Source organism: Macrosteles quadrilineatus, unplaced genomic scaffold, assembly GCF_028750875.1.
Source record: "Macrosteles quadrilineatus isolate MER2022 unplaced genomic scaffold, UCM_ALF_1.0 Scaffold_3__2_contigs__length_128488019, whole genome shotgun sequence".
Classification (NCBI taxonomy): Eukaryota; Metazoa; Arthropoda; class Insecta; order Hemiptera; family Cicadellidae; genus Macrosteles; species Macrosteles quadrilineatus.
Window position 1 is genome coordinate 6989044 of NW_026542596.1, and position 22797 is coordinate 7011840.

Sequence of the window (22797 nt, forward strand, 5' to 3'; positions counted from 1 at the left end):
ACAGCTGATCATATGTCTTTGTTTATGTGTCAAATACTGCTTCCATAAGGCAGGCCCACTTTTATAAACGGGCAGACTGGGCATATGCCCAGGGGCGCTGGTGGTTTGGGGGCGCCCACTGGGAGCCCCCAAACCACCACCTGCCAGCACTAGGAAAAAAGGGGGGCGCTGCTCTTGGGTTTGCCCAGGGCTCCACTGACCCTTAACGCAGCCCTGCCATAAGGATTACATTGAAACTTTGAGACCCAGTGGGGCGGATTCCTGAGAGACTTTTTTAACTCCATATAGATGTTGACACTCACCGATATGGTCTTTATCACCATGCAAAATTTGAAAACGATTGATTCAGCCGTCTAGGAGGAGTTTGCGTATTACGAAGTGCATAAAAGTCTACGTATAAGAGCTTCGCTCGCTCCGCTCAAAAATTTACTAACACTTGGACAATGTCCCCATAAGATGATTCCATAAGTGACATGACTTACTGACGGAACTGCAACGGGTGAGTGTAGATAGCGCTATAGAAAATCCATTAAACAATATTTTTGATAATTGTGACGTGCCTGAAGTGACTGGACTGCAACGTGCCGTAACTGAGATAACGTGAATCGACCTCAGAACCACTAAAATGGACAAGGAATGGAAGTGGAAAGTGTGAACGTCATGAAATCGTGACGTTAAGCCTACGTCGTGGAACAACCTTTGAGAGCCTTGCAGGAACTCAACCCGTAATCCGGTCAGTTTGTGACTCTGACTGAGTCAGTCCACTCAGTCCGTCACTGCACTGTCACTGTCAGTAGTCACTACAGTGGTCACTACTCACTAGTCAGTCTCGTCTCCTCTAGTCTAGTCTCAGTTCAGTCAGTTCAGTGCAGTGGCAGTGTGTCTGGTCTGTGTCTGTGTCAGACTCAGACAGTCAGTGGAGTGGAAGTGGAAGGGAGTGGTTGTTTGCGCCGGTCCAGTGTTTCGGTGTTTGTGTATGTGTTTATGTTATTGCGTTGTAGTTGTAGAAAACCAATTCAGTCAGTAACTCACTAGTTCAGTTTTGGCCGAACCTTGATCAATGAGCATATCGTTTGCGAAATTTTGTCGTTCGTTTAACGCTAACTTTGTGTTTAAGTTAGTTCGTTCTTGTTGAGTTGTTAAGAATTTCAGTGAATTGACATAGCCTAGGCCTAGCCTAGCATATTTGGATCTCCTGTCTGGAACAATCGTCTGTTTGGTATTTGAAATACCGTATTTCAAATCTAAATTAGAACACTAGACTAGACCCAAGGTAGTTGGCTATTGATTTGTTTATAAACAAACTTTAACAGCCAAGGGAAGGAGAAATTCCTGTTATTAATATTGGCGTTTGAAATGTAAATTAAGTTAGTGAAGTGAGTGTAAAGTGAAATTGGTAAAATGGCCCAATCTCCAAGGGACACGATGATCCATCTTGTGGCAGGAGGGTAAGTGTTGACTTTTACCTATGTTAGTTCCCAATTCACAGAATAAAGACCTAACCTAGGTTAGAGCTTTATTAGGCCTATGTGGTCAACCATAACATTTTAGTGATTAAGTTAATTGATTGGCCTTTCAATTGGCCCCAATTTTCCTTATACTGAATAGGAAATTCAGTTCTTATAAGAACAATAATTTAAGTGCCCAAATATTTATATTAAGCTAGGCCTTTATTCAAGCTTTTTATTTTATTTATGCCAAAGATATGAGACCTATAAGTTTAACTTACAAGTTGGCTTTATTGATCCGTTTGGGTACAGTTTCTTATCTGGGCTACATATCAATTAAAACTATCAAATTAAAGATATTGATTAACCCTCCGAATGTTAAGCGTCGCTTAATCGACTCACAACACACCCGCCGCGGTGTTATGCGTCACTTTTGCGACACAAAAACATCGTTTACGGCGAAGGCTCTGGGACTGACTGAATCAGATTGAACTGGGTTGTGATTGGTATCGTTGTTTTCGGCAGATTCTGAGCTTTCTCCTGATGTCTGTTTCTAGACGCTTTTCATTTTAGTTCCGAAAATATTGTAGCAGACAGCTGACGTGCGTATTTGTAAACAACTTGGTTAACCTCGCACCGATGACTGATTGACTGATGTTTTATTATACACAGAGGATACGCGTCCGGTATCAGGACGTGGATTAGGCGTCCGGCAGTTACTGTCATAACCTTACCTAACCAACCAGACTTGCTGATACCGGTACATAATGAAAAAAATCAAATGAAGGTTCAATTCTCTTCACAACATAAAATTATGTTATGGTAACAGAATACCTTAATGTACTTACAGAATAAGAAACAGAATGTTAAAAATATAACTAGTCTATATATAGGCCTAACTATATAACTAGAAGTTCGACAGAGGAATTGTGGACGTCAAGGTACGGTACCAATTACCAATTCCGGAAGGCTTCAACGTGAATAAATTTTTTTCTTTCCAAAAGAAAGGTACCGGAGCACGATTCCGCTGTCTTTTGTTGCAAAGCGAGCACTGGTTACAGGTTAGTTGATTTTAGAAGCAAAAGTGAATTGCGTGTTTTACCCTAAAGCTTAATCCTGTGATATTCTCCATAGTCAAATTAAAGCAGTGTTGTAAGTTAGAAAACACAACAACTCCTTTTTCTCTAAACAACAACAATTTCTGTTATAAACACTGAAAAACTGTTTGCAACTGCAAAATGTTTCGTCTAAAAATGCTCTTTTTTATAGATGTTTGCAATTTCTGTATGCAACTTGTGTTTCAAACTTCGGTGTAAATACGGCTTGACATTACGTCAGTTTCTCTTCAAAATCTATAAAATGTAGGGTCGTAGGGTTCTGTCATGATTGGTTTGTTAGACTCGTTTGATTTCATGCCACATTCACAACACCCCTGAACGACCTCCTAACTTAAGATTCTTTGGAGTCTAGCAGCCATCTTTGATAATTTCTAACAGCTGCTGAAGATTTATTTACTTATCATCCAAAAATATTTTTTGAGACTCCAAAGTGGGTAGCCTATAATTTAAATATCTATAGGGCACTGTGAGATAGTATATTTTAAATTTAGTTTGAGTTTTCCAAGGGAGTTTATGGAAGCTAACAACCATCTTGGATTTGCTCAACAAAAGAAATACCATCTCAAAATATTTTTACGAATACCAAAGTGATTGTAGGCTTCGGCTACTTTAAATATCTACTGCCCTGAGGGGTTAGGAATTTTCTTTGTAGATTTTTATTGTTATGAGTTAGAACACCTATGCTCCAAGGACTCTTAAGCCGTGTTTACACACGAGTTTGAAACACAAGTTGCAAACAGAAATTGCAAACATCTCTAAAAACGTACATTTTTAGACAAAACATTTTGCTGTTGCAAACGGTTTTTCAGTGTTTGCAACAGACATTTTTGTTTCCACAACAAAAACACAGAGACAAGTCGGTAAAAACATTAAAGGGAGTTGCAAACTCTTTGTTTGCAACACTAGTTTCGGTCAATATGAGCCGTTGAAATACGAAACAAACATTTCTCCGCCATCCCCTACGCTACAACCTCCACTCTCACTCACGTGATCACTTGCACCACCCTGTGTCTGGACTCAGTGTTAAATCAATCGGAAAAATGCTGTTTGACTGTCGATGAATTAACATTAACCTCAAATGATGGTCATCTAATTTAAAAATAACAATAACGTCTCATGTGAATTAAAAGGGTTATAATTAAGTCCTTGTAATCTTTAAAAATAAATAATAATTTTAATTTAATGATTTATACAATCACCGATGTTCACCCAGCATCGTCTCGACCTACGTTGCTTTGACAACACGACACACGCCGCCGCGGCTATCAACATAAATAACAATCAACAAATAACATCCTCGACACTTGACATCCTCGGAAGGACTGATCCGAAGAATCAGAACGAGGCGAGTCATAGCCTAATCAAGGTCGAAATTATTTCAAACATTTTCATGAAACATGGAAACAAATCATGAAATAAAAATTGCAATACGGTATTTATTTGAAACTACTGTTTGCAACTGCTGTTTGCAATTTTTTGTTTGAAACTCCGGTAGGCCTACAGATCTAAGGCAGTTGCAAACTTTTGTTTGTACCGCTGGTTTCGGTCACTTTGTGCCGTTGAAACACGAAACAGAAACATTTCCCCGACGCTGCCACGTCTACGCTCTTACGAGTCATCCACGTAACCACCCTACGCTGCCCCGTGTCTCGACTCAAGGGTCATCACCCTGTCTGGACTGCAATAGGCCTACTGAGTTGCAAGCCAGAGTGAGGCAGAACCAGGGGTGAACCAGTCAACCGCACTAAAGTCTTATCCCTTGAGTCTATTGTGCCTTCTTGGAGCTGTCGGGCAGCCGGTGGCCTGGCTAGTGAGCCATACTTCTGTAGCTCACCTATCTCTGGGCAATATCTCTTAATTGAAGAAAATATAGCCTACAAATCTGATGGTATGAATGGATCGGATGTATTTTAAGCTAGGTACTGATCATTTTTATACCAAAATTGAAGCTATTTTTGTTATTATCTAATATTGTGCCTTATTTTATAAGGTCATAAAAATCATAGGCTATATTCAAATCAAATTTGGTATCAAAATGATCAGTAGATTAAAATACATCTAATAGGCCTAATACCATCAGATTTGTATATTTTCTTCAATTCAATAGTAGTTCTCTCGTGCGTGTTGTGAGTGATCAGTGGTGAGTGACAATGGAAAATTAACTGAATGAGATGGAGTGGGTAGATGACAACATTCTAAAGTTAATTAGCATATACAGTACAGAGATCAGCAAGTTCTGTGGAACCAAACTATTTCCGATTACATAAATAAAATCATGAATAACTACGTATGGAATGACATTTCATTCATAATGATATCCTGACACTTGACATCCTTGGAAGTACTGATCCCAGGAACCAGAACATAGGCGAGTCATAATCAAGGTCGAAAGTTTGACTTTTTGTTTGAAACTTCTTTGTAAACGCGGCTTTAAGGGCTAATCTGCTGATTAAGGACTAATCTTTTGCCATTTCACAGCTAGTTTTTAGCGAATTTCCCATATAGGGAATAAGCTATTAACCGTAGTACTCATGGTAAGACCTGGACGTGGGACCAATTTTTTTTTCGTTTTGAGGTCCCTAGAGGCCAAAAACACCATCCGTTCAAATTCATATATATATATATATTTATATATTTATATATATATATATATATGTCCGTCAGCACGATAACTCAAGCAAAAATGATCCGATTTTGATGAAATTTGGTACAAACGTGTAAACCTACGTTTATTCGAACGAGTTCGCGATCCAGCATGATCGGACCATGGGAACGGGTGTTTACGGGGGGTTTTATGGGGTAAAAATAGGTTTTTCCCATTTTTGACCCAAAAAACTTAAAATTTTGCAATTTATTTCCAAACCATTTTGTAGAGCTTAAAAAAACAAATAATTTAGTATATTGAAGCGATATTGTGCGCCTAACGGTTACAGAGAAAATTCCAAAAAATTGTAAATTTAAAATTCCCATGTTATTCTTATGGAGAATAAGTAAACTGTTGTAGTTTGCTTGTTTATGAACATATTTTGATCAAATTTGGAAAATGTTTTTATTTCTTACTAACTATTAACATTTTACAAAAAAAAAAATTTTACCCTCCCTGATGCAGCAAACCTAAGTACTTGTTTAACTAATTCTATTTAAATCGGGAATAAATGTTATATTTTTAAGTAGACATTTCAGTGTAAATCCAATCAGTCAAATGGAAATTCGCTTAGTCTGCAGGTTTGCTGCGGCGGGGGTATTATATTCTTTTTGTGTTTACAAATAAATAAATTAAAACCTAGGCCTATTTAAGTTATAGAAGTAGATTCAAAACTTAACTATTGCCTATGTATTTTTATAACACTTATAACGGAAAAAATCATTGTCGTAAATGTTAGTAAATGGGATAGACAAACATAACTTATGCTACCTACCCCATCCCGGGCAAGGCTTTGTAGCTTTGTTGCTTTGATTTGTGATTTTTTTGTTCAAAGTCTTGTTGAGAAAGGCAAGCAAAAATTAAACATAGCCTATGTATGAAGCTACGTAAATGTTACACTTACATGTCAGTTGTAAAACTAAACAATAGGTACCAACTAAAATACCCAGTAAAATTTACTGGGCCATAACAGGCAAGCTGAAAAAACATATCAGCTGACAGTAATAACTAGAAGATCATGCCAGTTTTGACACTGTGACTGAGCCGGCATTGTGATAGACTTGTTAACCATTTCACATTTCATATTTGAATCCCTCAACCTAAATAGTTGGATGTATTTTAGTAGGTTATCAACCTCTTTGGATAAACTAGCAAATAAATCCTGCCAACTGGTCTAGCCACTCCTCTTGAGTCGTATCATTACTCAAAACTAGGCCTACGGTACCGGTTCCTATGACTAGAGATGAGAAGCCTTCTAAATAAATTAGTCGGATTATTTTATCCAGCCACATATTATGTACCGGTACCTAACACGTTCGTTACGAGCAATTCCGCGATCATTGCCACGGACCGACGTATAACATTTTTTTATCTTGCTCATAGACTGGCTGTCACTTGGTTAACAGTACACGCAGACCACGGGCAAAAACCTGTTAAACAGTGATTATTTACTTTGTAATACTCTGCAATCTTGTTTGTAAATAATATACTAGTGTACCTGTTGCTCGAATTCGAGCACTTGCTAAGTATAAGGCCTACAGGCGTTATTTTAAATCGAATAACAGTCATAATTTCTGATGACTTTAAAATATTCGACTCAAAGATTATGGAAATACTCAAGATGTACATAACAGATCAATATAATCAACATTCTATTGGGTATAGTGTTTTCTACAAATAGCCTTACTCATAGCCGCATTAGGTTTCCAGACACATTCCTTATTTGTCCAAATGCCTAACAGCTTGACTCCCTTCCCCATACCGCCCTGAGCGATAGGGATCCTTGAGATTCGCTCTAACCTTTCCTCTCCCCTTCATGTGCAAGTTTTCATTACTTTTCTTTCTTAGTTTTTGTTTGTTTCTTTTTTTATTATATGCCTGTATGTATTCCTGGTTTTTCCTATTTCCCTAGCAACTTTTCTAAACGTCTCCAATTGTTTCCTTGTCACTCATCATGTTTTATTTTCTCATCTCTAGACCTATCTTATCCAAAACTTATTCAGGTTCTCTCCTATTTGTCTCCTGAAGTGAACAATTTATAAATACGTGACTCGTGGTTTTTATTTCTCCACATCTACATACTTCCTCTTCCACCATGTGAAATCTTCACAAATTCGCCTTAAAATTTTCCATGTCCTGTTATAAACTGCGTTTCATAATGGCCCATCTACCAATCTTGTTCCAGTCTCTTTCTGATGTTAGGTATATATCAGAGCGTTTACCTTTAAAACGTTAACATAAAACACTCTGCTCCCAACGCATTTGCCACTCATCTAATATCTCCTCTCTTCTGTTTCCGATGTAGTCCTACCCTATTCCTTGTCTTAAAAAATCAAGACAGCTTATGCAGTGGTTATCCAACAGTCCTAAATTAAATGTGAAATCTTCAGGCGGCTGTTGGAGAGCACATTTAAACCCAACACGGAAGGGTGCTTGCTGTATTCGGCTATCAATGACAATAGTATTATTTGTGTTTCGTTCGTGTCTACCAGATAAATTTCGTCGGCCTCCTCCTAAGGGCCGTCCTGGTCAACGTCTAGTCTCCATTATGTCGAACGTTTTTTGGTTATATTTTGATTTTGTGTAAAATTTGAGTATAACCAGCTGTTTCAAATATTAGTGTCAAATTCAAAGTATTCATCTGTTCAAATGTAAACAAACATTTACTCCCTGAGAATAACATGGGAACTTTGAAGGCCAGTGTGGTAGAGCCCTGATGTAATTCCAAAGTTATTTTGTTTGATGGCAAAACTACATGCTAAGACCTTTCTAACGACACCTTGGACATGGTGATCGGTAGCACCACCGCTCCAAAACAATTTTGACAAAAATATGCCTAGCGTATTATAGATTCTTGTTGTTTTATATTTTTAATAATGTTTTGTAATGTCGCATATTTGCGACACCCGGTCTATAGCAAAGACAATAGTGAAAATTATTATATTTTTCTTGAAATAGCATAAGAATATATGCGCATATATATGCGACAGTTCATTTTTGTTTATGTTTTTAGGTGAAAGTAAGTAAAATGAACAGATTTTTTAAGAACAGTTTATAATTGAATAGCCTAAATATAAAAGCTACATGGGATAATGCAGCATACATACAGCATACAAACATACAATGATGCAGCAAAGTAAAGAACAGTTTTTCCAACTATCATGACGTCACCAAATATCATATCAACTGACCGAGCGACCCAGTTGTGTGTCAGACATTCCTGTAGACCACTGCAGAGAATTAAGTGCCTTCAAATAAACTGTTACAAAGATATAAGCGTTTTGATAACATTGGGACACCGACGCAAATATGCGACGTCAGTCTATTTTAATGTGACTGTGAAGTCTATGGATAGAAACCAGCTGTCGCATATGTGCGTCGCTGGTCCATATGAATGAAAAATTATGTACTATTGCAGTAGCGAACGTCCTAACCAATAAAAACACCTCATGTAATTAATAGCGAATAAATTGGTAGATAAAACAATTTTTATGTAACAATTTCACTAATGAGGTGTTGTGGGCTAGGGTGGCTGGTACGATGGGAGCAATTGTGACGTGCCCGCTAGAAGTAGTAAAGACAAGATTACAATCGTCTTCGTCTGGTTTCCACATTCACAATGTGCAAGTGCCCAAGATCGCTTCCATGGAAGGCAACAGCCAAGGGACGTGTAAAACTATCATGTCGTCGCAGAGGCGGAGGATAAACACAGTAACTTCACGCCATGCAACACAGTTCCTGGCCATCTCTCAATATGAGGGGATGCCGCCACCTCAGAAGTCAATGGGCCTCATTCAGTGTCTAAGGTGAGAGAATTTTTATTAACTTAATAAATAACTTGGTTAGTGAAAATAGCTTTTAAGTAGGCCTAAGTTGATCTTAAGCCTAAGTTGGGGTTGTTAGGAAGGCTATACATAATTCCCTACTAATAATATTTGGCCTAGTTCGTAGTTCAAACATACAACAAATAATTACATTTTAATACCGGTAAGCCTAAATATATTATTTAGGCCTAGTCATAGATGAGAATGGTACGGTAGTGCAATAAAGTAGTCATTGTATTACAATTGATTTATTAATTAGTGACCACTTTTAATTAGTGTGATCAGTTACTCCACATAGACTAGATGAATTAGGTAGCTTACTTAAAAAATAATTTGCACCATCTTCTTTACATCCGAATATGCCCTCTTCCATTATTTCGGGAGGTTTGAGCATCAACAGCGCAGCAATCTATTCCTATGCCTCCACAGTTTCCTATATGTCTTCGCTATTCTGTCATCATGAATAATTCCATTTTCCAAGGAATTCCCTCTTGTCTTTTGTCTCACATCTCAGTCTTGCTTTACTACTCCCCCTCTTCTGCTTCCTTCATTGATCCTTCCATCCTTCCTTTTTTAACTCTATTAGCTCTTGCAAATCTTATTTTCCAACTTGTTTTCTTGTTCATTATATTTCACCCGATACGTAGACCTAACTATTGGCCTAGTATATGACATGTTACAAGGCTATTTTAGCTGAGATAGTGACTAGTTTACCACTTCTTCCACCACCAAAGGTTGGTTTAAGAACATTTAATTTATTCCAATGACCATTAAATTGTTTTTCCATACTTCTCAACCCTCATCACCTTTCTCCTTATTTCTTCAAAAACTACTAATACAATATATTTATCAACACTATCTATTTACTAACTATAGTTTTTTTATCCATTCAGGCATATTGTGCACTATGAAGGCACCAAGGCCTTATTCAAGGGGCTGGGACCCAATCTAGTCGGGGTGGCCCCTTCCAGAGCCATTTACTTCTGTGCGTATTCCCAGGCCAAAAGTTTCCTCAACTCTGTAATCGCTCCCGACACAGCTATAGTTCATATACTCTCTGCCTCTTGTGCAGGTAAGTCGAATACTTTAACTTCAGTGTGATGATTTGTGTGTGTGAGTTGTCCGTTATTGTTACAGATTTTCCTGCTAAATCTGGATACCAGTGATGAATTTTGAGACATCTTCTGAGAACTTTGGCTGCTAGTGCTACCAAGAATATGCTTTTACAGCAAGAAAAATTTTTTTTAAGGAAAACTGTTTTTTTTTTCTATGTATCTAGAATGAAAAATTATCATCACAAAACAGTACACTGATTAAGATTACATCCTGTAGGAAAAATTTGTTTATACTTATTTGTAAACAGTATTGTTCAAATTCCATTAGAGTGCTTTTTATGTGAGGACAATGAAGATTTGTAAGGACTGTTTTTGATGGCTCACGTCTGGAGTTCATAAATGTTTGGTCCTGCCAGAAAAAAAAAAGATTTTCACTGATTTTACTCATTGGATTCTTGAGCACTTGGGGATAGTTGTCAACAGTACAACAACTTCGTCCAAAATACAGAAGAAAGAAGTAGGAGGTCCCATGATCATCTTAATAAGATACATTGTTATTAAAGAATTGAAATTCCTCCCTTTGACAACTGCGCTAGCACTCTAGAAACAAACACATCTAAGTCTGTCAAAACAACATAATCCCTATAAGCCTATAATGACCTTATATTTTGTATAATATTGTAGTGAATAATAATAAAATATGACAACCATTAAACATTCTCAATCTCATAATTGATCTGCAAGTTGATATTCACCTATGGATGGAAACAAATGGCAGGGGGCTGAGTGGTTAAAGTGCTGACAATCATAGGGTCTCCGGTTTGATTCTGAGAAAAGACAGTATAGTTTTTTGATGGTTTGAAACTGGGTTGAGCTGTTGTTGCTTGATTGTTGGTTTGTTATTATTGAATGGTCTTGAATAAAGAAGCAGATGATTTTGGCTAGTAACAAATCTACAAAGAACATCCATCCTACTCCAATCAACACTCATCTTAGCTTAAAATGTGTAAGCAGTACAATAGTCACAAAGGTAGGCTAGCTGTTTTTAAAGTAGCGTTAATATTGAGAAAGTTTGTGACTATTCTGATCAAACCATATCCTATAGATATAATTGCAGATAAGATGAAACTTGGCTAGAAGGTGGGATAAATTTGAAAGAGCTTGTTAACCAAACCAGCATGATTGGACTATGGGAATGGGGATTTATGGGGTAAAAACTGGTTTTTCCCATTTTTGACCCTCCAAATGTAAAATTTTGCATTGCTTTCTTAACCATAATGTAGAGCTTTAAAAAAATAATTTAGTTTATTTTAAGTGTTTTTGTAGGTTAAACATGTAAATATAAAATGCTCAAATGTTATTCTTATGGAGAATAAGTAAATTGTGTTGTAGTTTGCTTGTTTTGTTTATGGATAGATTTTGAACAAACTTGGCAAATTTATTTATTTTATACTAAGCTATTAATATTTAAAAAGAAAAAACCCACTTTATTACCCTCTTGTAGCTCCAAACCTAGGTACTCATTAAACCTAATGTTACTTAAATAGATTTAAGAGAAAATCAAATCAGGCAATTGGAAATTCGCTTAGTCTGCAGTCTTGCTGTGGCGGGGATTTTTGATGTATAAACTAATTTTATTTTAGCAAAGATAAAAAAATTTACCCTAAAATTTAAAAGAAACATAGTCAACATTATATTATCAATGTTAGCAACATGAACTAGACACATAAAACACAGGCTTCGGATTTTACAAAATGTACCAGCACTATTCAGTCAATGGTATGTACTTGATCATTGTGGTTTAATTAATAATTCCAATTGAAAAAAACAGCTGATCTGAGTCAGCAACAAAGGAACCTGAAATGTCCTTCATTTGATTCTATACTCACCATACACTCATTTATAAAAATAAACACTAAAGTGTGTTTTGATGTCCAGGATGATCTGATTGAATGTTCATTTACACCTTTAGTCACAACGCATTTAAATATATACATAGCCTAATATATGTAGTAACATGTGTTTGGTTGTACAAGCAAAAGTACAGTTTGCTATGCCATTCCTGTACATAATCCCTGACCTGCTTTGGTCCTTGTTCACCTTAGACCATAATAACATCTGTTGCAGTAGATAAGATTTGCCAAAGTCTTACGTTATTTGAGTGATTTTGTACCTCTATAGAAATAGTTATTTGTGTAACTAGTGGTGAAAGTGGCACTTTGCTGCACACGAGAGCAATGTTTACGCACGAGCCGCAGGCTCGTGCGGAATGATCTCGAGTGCAGCCAAGGCCTTTTTCACTCGTGTTACACATTATATTTTTCCTACAGTCACTATAAAACATAAATAATTAGTCTTTCAAACAATATACAACACGTTTTTAGGTTCAGCTAGCAACACAATTACACAAATGGTGCCCTGGAGAAAGTAGTACCCGTGGTCCGTATCACTCCGCTATTTTCCTCGGCAAGAAATGTGCTCCGTCTTTTGAGAATATAGTTCCGTATGTTTTTGTAATTTGAAGTGGTTTCCGCGCCTAAAAAAAATGCTTTAAAGGTATTTTCTTGTTTATTAAGACCGTAGGAATGTTTTAAAAACGTTTAAAAGAAAAGTCCAGAAAGTTCAGAAATGCCAAAACTATAAACACAAAATGACAGGTTAAATCGTAGTTATAATAGTCAATCAGCTGTTCATAGTATTATTATCTTTAAGTGTTGCCAACCTATTTCCAAGCGTACACGGATTACGTGCATAATAAAACCACGCTGTTTTGTGTTGTTTGGTTGGAATCCTGATGTGCGGCAAAGTATAAACCGTGCGGCAAAGTATAAACCGTACGGCAAAGTATAAATATGCAGCAATTAGCAGCTTTCTGTACTATAAACAGTACAGGGAAGCCAACTTTGTCGGGTGACTGTAGGAAAACAGTTTTTAGCACTCTATAACGTTTAAGTATTTGATTTGATTATCTTGGTATATTATGTTTATTTGATTTAATCTGCTTGATCCATCTTGTGAATTGTTTACCCAAGTGTTCATATGATTAAGTATTTGAGAATACAGATCTTATCCATCAAGTAGCACAATGAGTGTTTATAGTCAGTCCTTCAGTGTGTGTTTTTACTCCGCTGTCAAAATAACTAGTACTCTTAAGTTTCATGTCAATAGGTTAAACACAAAAATAAACCACTCATACTATGATACAAGGTATCAAATGACGTTCTTTTAAGTGAACTTTGTTTTAACACTATCAAAATACAAAGGGATAAAAAGGTTCATCATCAAAGATAATTTTTGTTCTTTGGCCTAAACTTATAACAATGTACCAGTTTGGGCCAATTTCTTACTCAAAATGTACAAAAACTTCACCGAGTTTGTTTATAAAAAAAGAAAAATGAAATAAAACTTCATTGTATGCAAATCAAAAGTGATTCATTACTCAAAATTAATTTTTGCATACTATGATATTGTTATAAGTTTGAGTAAAACAATAAAGTATTTTTTTTTGTCCTGGGAGATTAACTGTCTATGCCAATTTGGTCACGTATTCCACCTTTCACCCCTCCCCTCCCCTTCTGAAAACCCAACCCCAACTGCTCCTGTCAGCCTTTCTTTTTCTTCAAAACCAATTTGATCCATCGCTTATATATAATCGCTTATATATAATTTAAAAAATCATGAACCTTATTTGTAAAAGTTGTTAGTTTACAGTGTTCCTCTATTCAATATCTTGGACTAATGTAAAACAGGGTTTGACCTGGATTTAGTAAATAAATATGTAAATAAAGTGTAATAAGATTCAAACCATATTCTGTTATTTATATCTTGATAGAAGAACCTTTTTTTTAAACTGAATTTTCTAACCTAATTTTTAGGGAGTGTAAAAAATAAAGTTTGATAAAAATATGGTGACAAATGTTGAATGTTGGATGTAAAGAGTTTTTTGGGAAATCTAATTTTATTACGTCTTGAAATATGAGTAAAAAGCTCGAATTGGTTTGGTGTTTGTAAAGCAATTATGCCAGCACTGCTGTTACTTGCGACAAGGTTTGACTATGAGCTAAAATATCATAAAGGCGTAAAAACAGGTTTTGCTCCTAAATTTTTAAGTAGGGGTATTTTTATAAGATAAATTTCTCTTATTTATTAATGAAACACTTATTCAGCTCTGATTTTAAATAAATTACACATTGTGATTTATTTTGTAAACGAGTTAGTTTTTGAATAAATTTAAGAGTGTAGAACACAACAGATTTGGTAACGCTACTATGTCTACGTCCACCTGTCAAAGTCTAACTTATCGTTGGCACCAGGTAGGTCACGTGATAGTTGGCCAATCTGCTTAGTGGCACGTTTATTCTTTGTGCCAAGATGGCGTACGAAGATATCGTGAATGATAGTTCTTTACAAGTATCACAAAGTGTCACAGCTCAACTCCACAACCGTGATGCTATGTTACTACATTACTATTCTCCGTATGTCTACTAAAAAAATTTTAATCTAAAAATTACCGTTTTCATTTTTTGTTTACCGGTATATATACAACGTCAAATCAACTGAAATTTTCATAAATAAGATACACTGCATAGTTATCACTGTATGTTATATTGTAACCGTGATAGTAGCAGATTTCACTCATACAATTGGGGAAAAAGCTCATTAACCGTTTCCTTGATTTGAAAAACCTAGAAACGCATAAAGTAGGGAAAAATTAATTTTTAATTTCTAAGCCGAAGAATTCTCTAGGTGAGAACCGAGGATAAGTTCTTCCTTAGTTCCCCGAGTTGAAGGAAATAAGGACTTGTTACCTACTTGCTAACCTGTATTTATAGGCATATACCTACTCAGATTAGACTAATGACTACTCTCTAGCAATCAGATCAACATTGGCAAAGAAATGTTGAAACTTACCACAATTAGATAGTGTATATAATGTATCTTTGAAGTCATTTTACTGGAAATATTTTGTAACAGAATAATCAATAGAGACGGAATTCTTGAAATTTAACTGACCACAAACCTTTGGGAAAATTAGCATTGGTTAGACCCATAGTTAAAACTCATAGTGCTAACTGTAGGTAAACAAAACTGCAGCAATTCACTGAAGTGTAATAATGGATGAGGTTTTGAGGTGATGGGAAATTTCCTTTAATGGCCTTTCTCTACTAATAGCTACGAGGCAAACAAATTATTTTTCATCTTACTGAAGCAAAAACGACTGTTTTTGTAATTCGTTGTGAGGCTGAGGCAGTTTTGTTTAACTTCTTGGCAAAAAACATTTAGGTGGAGTCTATAACGTTATTTGTACATTTTTAGCGACCTTCCCATATGGGGAATAAGCTATTACCATATGTCTCATGGTAATCAATACCTATACCAGGGACTGATTATTCCCCCCTAATAATTTTGAAGTTATCTTGTAAGCACTGTTATTCCCTTAATTTTATCCAAAAAATTCTCTATGAAATTCAAATACACATGTATAGTTTTGTATATATAATACACAACACCGCAGAATAAAAATCCATGACTTAGCACTTTTACTAAAATGCCTCCTTGAAAACCCCCCATAATTTCCGTTCACATAGTCCGATCATTCTGGTTTGCAAACTCGTTCGAACAGGCGTAGGCTTACACGTTTGTACCAAATTTAATCTAAATCGGATGATTTTTGCTGGTGTTATTGTGCAAATGGACACACACACATATAATTTATATAAATGTGTCAATATTTTATATGAATTTGAACGGATGTTGTTTTTGGCCTCTTGGGACATCAAAACGAAAAAGTAAATCAGCCCTGGGTCTATATCTTACCATAAGACCTACAGTAGGCCTTGAAGAGTTAATGTTGTATATCAAGATTAAACTAGATTCTTCATTAAGAGTATCCGCTTATTACTATAATAATAGATAATTTCCTATTTGGAAAATTTGCTAAAACGTTAAGATGATGATATTTGGTACAAACGTGTAAACCTATACTTATTCTAACGTGTTAGCAAATCAGCAGGGTCGGACTATAGAAACAGGTTTTGATGGAGGTTGTATGGGTAAATATTGGGTTATTTCCTTAAAACATACATTTTTTTTACCATTATGAAGAGTGTAAATAAAAAAAATTTAATACCTATATTGAAATGTTGTTATGCGCTTACTCCAGAAAATTCCATTTTTATGTTGGCTCCCAAATTACTACAGTCTTGTTTGCTATACAAACAGTTGTTACATAGTTAAGACATGCCCATTTGGGTGATTATAGAAATGTTGATACATCAGAAATTTAACACAATATGAAATTTTAGGTCGAATTACTGAACTATTCATTACATATTTTAATGCAACTTTATAAATTGCAGTGGCTAATTTATAAAACCACTCACAAACATAAATACAAATACATTACATATAGTTATACATACATTTTACTTTGTGATAAAACAAAAACTAATTTTCATTACAAAATGATTGCATCTAATCGGAACTACAGTAAAACTCCAATTATCCGAACTCCAACTAACCGAATCTCCAATTATCCGAATCGCTTTTCAACAATTTTAAAAACGTAAAGCTACAGTAACAAGTTTCGCAAAATATCAAAGAATTGTTATTAAACACGTTTAGCCAATGTGTAATTTTGGACTTTGATGGAACACTATTGAGTTAATAACATGTATAGAACACTTGTACTATGAGCATTGTAAACTTTAAAAATGTTCTTATTTAAATTATTATTAATTAAAAGTTCACTTAGTACCGGTACCAAAAATGAGGATTTTCTTTAAAATTCCTGGAATTCCGGTAAAACTCCGATTATCCAAATTTTTGATTATCCGAATGGGGTCTGGTCCCTATTGACTCGGATAATCGGAGTTCTACTGTATTTCTTCAGTAAAATCAGCAGCAGAAAAGTTTACAATTTGCGTAAATTGGACAGCCGGTGCTCTCGACTGATTCTTTTTCCTAGACATATAAACCAATATAGCCTCAAATCACATATATTGAACAGTGGTTTTCGCTCCTCAAAACACATATTCTGAAGAGTGGTTTTTCTGTACTGAAAAAATAATCACTTAGTCACAGTTATGACTGTATTGTATGCTGTCTGAAGTCATTGAGTGTTCTAGAACCTTGTTGCTTGGCAGCTCCTCTTGGTTAGGCAATAGCTGTGTATCACTTTGCTTGATGAATTTGTTACATAGTGATGAATGTAACTGTTTGGCATGTGTACAGAAGAGGCCTCTTTGGTTTTCAATCAGCTGAATGCACGTTTTGGTTTTATGATTTTTTGTGTCAACCAAGCAAGTTGGCTCCTAAGTAGCACAAGTGCGTAGTACGCTAGTGTCAACGTCCTCTGATATTGAGGTAGGCGACTTTCACTGATACCAAGTCCAATAAGCTTTCGTGTAAACGTATTGAGTAATTTAATGGATAAATCAAACTCCTTTGGTAATATAAAATGACTATTTATAGAACATTGTTATGTAAACCATATGCCATGTTTAGGATTGAGCGAGTACTACCCTATAGCTTATACAGGGTGTCCCGGAACTCTCTACCAATATTTTAGGGCATTGCTCCTGGGTAGGAAAGATAACTAAATATCATATTTAAACTGTCCGGTAGTCCATAGTTACTCACACAGCCGCCATTTTGTTTTGTTCAGTTATTATTTTTTTCCTAAAGAATGGTTAAACATACGAATTGGAAACTTTGCACAAACATTTATGACCACTAGACAAAGCTACCAAAAAATTATCACGATTATTCCAATTCATAAAACAAAATGGCGGCCATTTAAATTTTTTTTAAATCAATGGTTTTTGAGTTATTCAAGAAAGAAAATTTTAAATGGCCGTCATTTTGTTTTATGAACTTGAAAAATCGTCATACTTTTTTTGTAGCTTTGTCTAGTTGTCATAAATGTTTGTGCAAAGTTTCCATTTCGTATGTTTAACCATTCATTAGAAAAAAATTAATAACTGAAAAAAACAAAATGGTGGCTGTGTAAGTAACTAAGGGTTTCAGGACAATTTAAATATGATATTTAGGTACGTTTCTTACCCAGGATCAATGCCCTAAAATATTGGTAGAGAGTTCCGGGACACCCTGTATAAAGTATGGATATGCAAGTAGACATTGTATTGCATTCTACTCATTCTATTGTTAAATCTTACGCCGTGTTGATATGATTTGTGTCCACAACTTGTTGTTCCCGTAAATTAGGGTAAGTTTTACGATGCAGAAACCTACATTACACACTTCCATTTAAGTAAATTCATAAATATACAAGGGAATATATGTGTGCACAATTATTGTATCCTTTAGCTGCCTTCTAAACGTTTTTAAAGTTTGACTCCCCAAATCTGCTGTTTTGGGGAGCACATTATCACATTATCTGTGTGATTTGTATTTAGTTTCAAAGTTGAATCAACACAGTAAAACATAAGTGTACAGGTTTTAACTCGATGGCAAGAGCACTTCTACCCTGGTGGTGGTGGCACGGCTTCAAATCCAGCCAGTCGCCAATGGCTTTTAGCTATTATATTATTCCGTTACCCGGTGTTTCCGAGCATACTTTAAATTGTGAGCTCACCAATCGGAAAATAAATTAAACAGCATCAGCAATCTGACACTTACTTTCTCCCATTAGCTTGTCAACAACCTTTATCATTGGTAAGTAGGTGGTGGGAAGGGAGTAACTGATATCTTAGGGAAAATATTTTTAAAAGTTGCAATAAATGTAGTACCGTAATTTTTACAGCAATGGGAGTTGTACGGTTTTGTTAATCAAAATCGTTCAGACCGTTTTGGTACAAATTTGATTTTTTTCGTTATTTTATGGGTTTTTGTGTGAAAATCATCATTCAAAATCAAAATTATAAAATAACAAAAAAGAACTCTTGGGGATTTTATGGTTTAGGACCCACATACGAAATGTAATCAAAATCAGATCACAGTTGTGGTCTTTAGCTCTGTACACACACATACACATCACTTTGAAAACCACTCTTTTTGGGTACAGTGGGACCCAAAACAGATATCCACCCAAAACACAAATTTGAGAATTTTGAAGAAATCAATACTTTCTCCATATTAAGTTACTTTGTATAGGGGGAGAAAGTAAAAAAATACATAGATATCAGACAATAACTGTCTGCGTGAAAAAAAAAACTTCCTCTATAAAAGTCATACGAAATTTCTATCACTTGATACACATCCGAGATACACAGGTGTTTGGGATACTTAGATGCATCTGTGTCTATCAGCTGTTTATTTATAGGCGCGCACAAGTAGTGGGGGGTTGTTGCTCAATGCAAACACCTCTAAACAGAAATAGCGTGTCTGACCGACTCACTGACCCGGTCCACTGTCCTATTGTCAACTTTATGATGTGCGGCACAAACAACTATATGACGCTTTTATAACGGAAATTCTCCGCTGTTTACGTTCTAGTGTTGTAAATAAATTGGTAAACACTTTTTGGCCGTTCGAGTTAGAAGCTGGTCGAAATTGCCTTCTCTGCGTCATAAAATGGTTACTTTTATGGTATTTTTCTTTTACTTTGAAGTATTTCAGTATGCCTAGTTAGGAAACCCTCAGTGTTTACGTTCTCGTAGGGTTGCAAATCAAATGCAGATTTCTTTTGGTTCTGACTGATAGAGCAGGGCTTTTGTAATGGAGAATTGAGTTAAATCGTATTAATAGGCTTTAGTTGATACCGTGACCCGTCTTGGAGCCCATCTTACGTATAGAAAACAAAATACAGGGTGTCCCGGAACTCTTTACCAATATTTCAGGGCATTGTTCCTGGGTAGTTAAAATACCTAAATATCATATTTAAATTGTCCGGAAGTCCTTAGTTACTCACACAGCCGCCATTTTTTTTTTAGTTATTAATATTTTTCTAAGGAATGGTTAAACATACGAAATTGAAACTTTGCAGAAACATTTATGACAACTAGACAAAGCTACCAAAAAATTATGATGATTTTTAAACTTCATAAAACAAAATGGCGGCCATTTTAAATTTTGTTTAACCGCTGGAGGTTAGTTGCAGCGCATGCTGAAAGCGGTCACGTATCACTAAAACTACCATATCTCAGTTAATACTTGCCCAATCTTCAAAATTAAGGTGTCAATCGATTTGTAATAAAATTGCCTTAAAAAGTTATTCTTGTAAAATCTTTGTTAAATCAACGGTTTTCGAGTTATTTAAGAAACAAAATTAAATGGCCGCCATTTTGTTTTATGAATTTCAAAAATCGTGATTTTTTTTTTGTAGCTTTGTCTAGTTGTCATACATGTTTGTGCAAAGTTTCAATTTCGTATGTTTAACCATTCCTTAGAAAAAAATTAATAACTAAAAAAAAATGGCGGCTGTGTGAGTAACTAAGGACTTCCGGGCAATTTAAATATGTTATTTAGGTATGTTAACTACCCAGGAACAATGCCCTAAAATATTGGTAGAGGGTTCCGGGACACCCTGTATGTGTCTATAAAGGATAATTTCCTCTGCACTGGAGAACTACGTGGGCACTCGTAAAGCCTAACAATAGCAATAAACATAGATTGTTCCCTTTTATTATTCGGTACCTCACCAAACATGACAAACTCTGATTTACAATGCACTTTGACCGTAAACACTTAGATTTTCACCATCAATCAAGGTAGTTTGACAGTGACACTTGAGTATTGTTTTCCTCGTCAAGTGTTCGAGGAATAGTTTTACATGCAATGGTTTGTATGGACGTTATTTCTAACGTAAGCTCAGGGTTTAGGCTGGCCAATAAATCAGTTGTTTGACCCAGCTTGTGACGTCAACACCCCTGAACTCTTATCAGCTCACGCCTCCGTCCCGTGTCTGACCGTTGATAACGCAGCTTTCTGCAGCAGCCACCACGCCACAACAGCGTGGCCCGCCAGTTATATCGGGAAGGTCATTCACGTACAATCGTTATCGTGTTTGCGGTTTTGGTATTAATAACAGCCTTTGATAATTTCGGAACACTGCGATTTTTAGTGACGGATGTTTTTTTACAGTCACAACTTAAAACAGGTTCTTAGGATTTAAGTTTGAGTTGAGATACAGAATTGGGCTACATAAATATAAACTTTGATGCGTCGTTGTCAGACTTTGGTTAGAGAGGGGCCAGGTAGGATCCCCAACGTGACCAAACACTTGATGGGTCTCGACCTTTTTTCCTTCAAATGTTCAAATTCGTCCATGGAAAATGTCACTTGCGTGGACAGTAGACACTAAAAAGATCTTGGATCTCGGTCTCTGAACTATTGTGATTGTGGTTGGTCTAAGGCTAAGGGAAATCTGTTTGGCAACTATACTCCGTTCAAACAGCCGTGGCACCTGACGGATTAGGACACCCCATGGAAACCCTCCTAATCCCTCAGGTGCCACGGCTGTTTGAACGGAGTATAGGTATCTTGTGATTACATGTGTTCGGTTTAACATCTCGATACGAATTAGTTAAATCTTAAAACATTTCAAATAATTTTCTAACAGATATTAAGTGTTTAAGTTTTATAGATCTTTTTATTTGACGTAAACTCCATTCATTACTTCCAGGTCAATTCATCATCCTATTTATCATTCGGCTAATCTGTCAGCTTATCAGTGATAGACCGACGTAAACAACAACTCACTTGTCTTGATAACCAGCGTGTCATCTACCGGTAGTTAATAAACGATAAGACACGCCCACGGTTGTTTAGGTAACCCTATACATCGTCGTGCTGGTAGTGGCAAATTTGTATATTAAATTAAATATTAATGCAAATCACAAATTTAATGCTGATGCAAGAGCGCGATAAGTACATGATGGAGTTTAGTTGAACCCAGGTCCGAATCGTTATATACTTCGATGGTCCGAATCTCGGATTCAACAACATAACTAGGTGCATGCAACCCCTAAGAAGTGGGCTTTTGCTTTTATAAACCCCATGTCAGGTTGTCAGTTAGTGAAGTCATGGATATTAATTACGCCACTAGCACTAGGGAATGGACTTCACAGGTTAACTTTGACATTGATGGTTGAAGGAAACTTATAAATCGTTATTGCTTATTGCTAATACATAGTGTAAAATGGATGCACGTGGTTTAAGGAACGAATGCTTTCTGTTGCTATTTATTTTATTTATTGCAGTATGAATATTTAGGTTGTCGAAAAATGTTCGGTTATAAACAACGTTGTGCTACCAATAGTTACCATTACAAATTACAACTTTAATTTTCAGTAGTATCCTAGACGTAATTCAAAATCAATCATTAAACATTTTAAACCATAAACTTTATCTGTGAGCCTTCGCGTATGGTTGGCGTTTATGGAAAATTTCTAACTCCTACTAAAAGTGTGACCCGTCGCCCTCGCACCGGTAGCCACGAGACCACAACACCCCATGAGGGTAGCACTAGCAAAACACCCTAAGCAGACTTCCAGTTATAAGTAAATTCGCGGCTTTTTATAATTTGAGTTGTTTAAGGTCGATTCACACACTTCAGTCCAGGCACAGTTCCGTCTCAGTTATATTTTGCATCCGTCATTTCCCTTCAATTGTCAGTAATTTGGTTCCAGTCAGTCCTCTGTCACTAAAAGTGTTTAATTTAATCACAATTCTATCAAATTTTCATCGTCCATCTTGTTGATTGTTACAAACAGTACGCTACTTAAAATATAAACACGGATAATTTAA

At 35.9% G+C, this 22797-nt stretch overlaps 1 protein-coding gene across 2 annotated transcripts in view; it reads left to right on the top strand.

The window, feature by feature from the left end:
• The first annotated feature begins 935 nt into the window (after positions 1-935).
• The window catches only part of LOC128990751 (mitochondrial carrier protein Rim2-like), a 53234-nt gene continuing 31372 nt past the window's right edge, over positions 936-22797 (top strand). For both annotated transcript variants that reach the window (XM_054413305.1, XM_054413304.1), the window contains exons 1-3: positions 936-1448; positions 8738-9016; positions 9928-10106. In XM_054413305.1, the coding sequence (XP_054269280.1) occupies positions 1402-1448; positions 8738-9016; positions 9928-10106 (505 nt within the window). In that variant the 5' untranslated portion in view covers positions 936-1401. The remainder of the gene's footprint in view (positions 1449-8737; positions 9017-9927; positions 10107-22797) is intronic.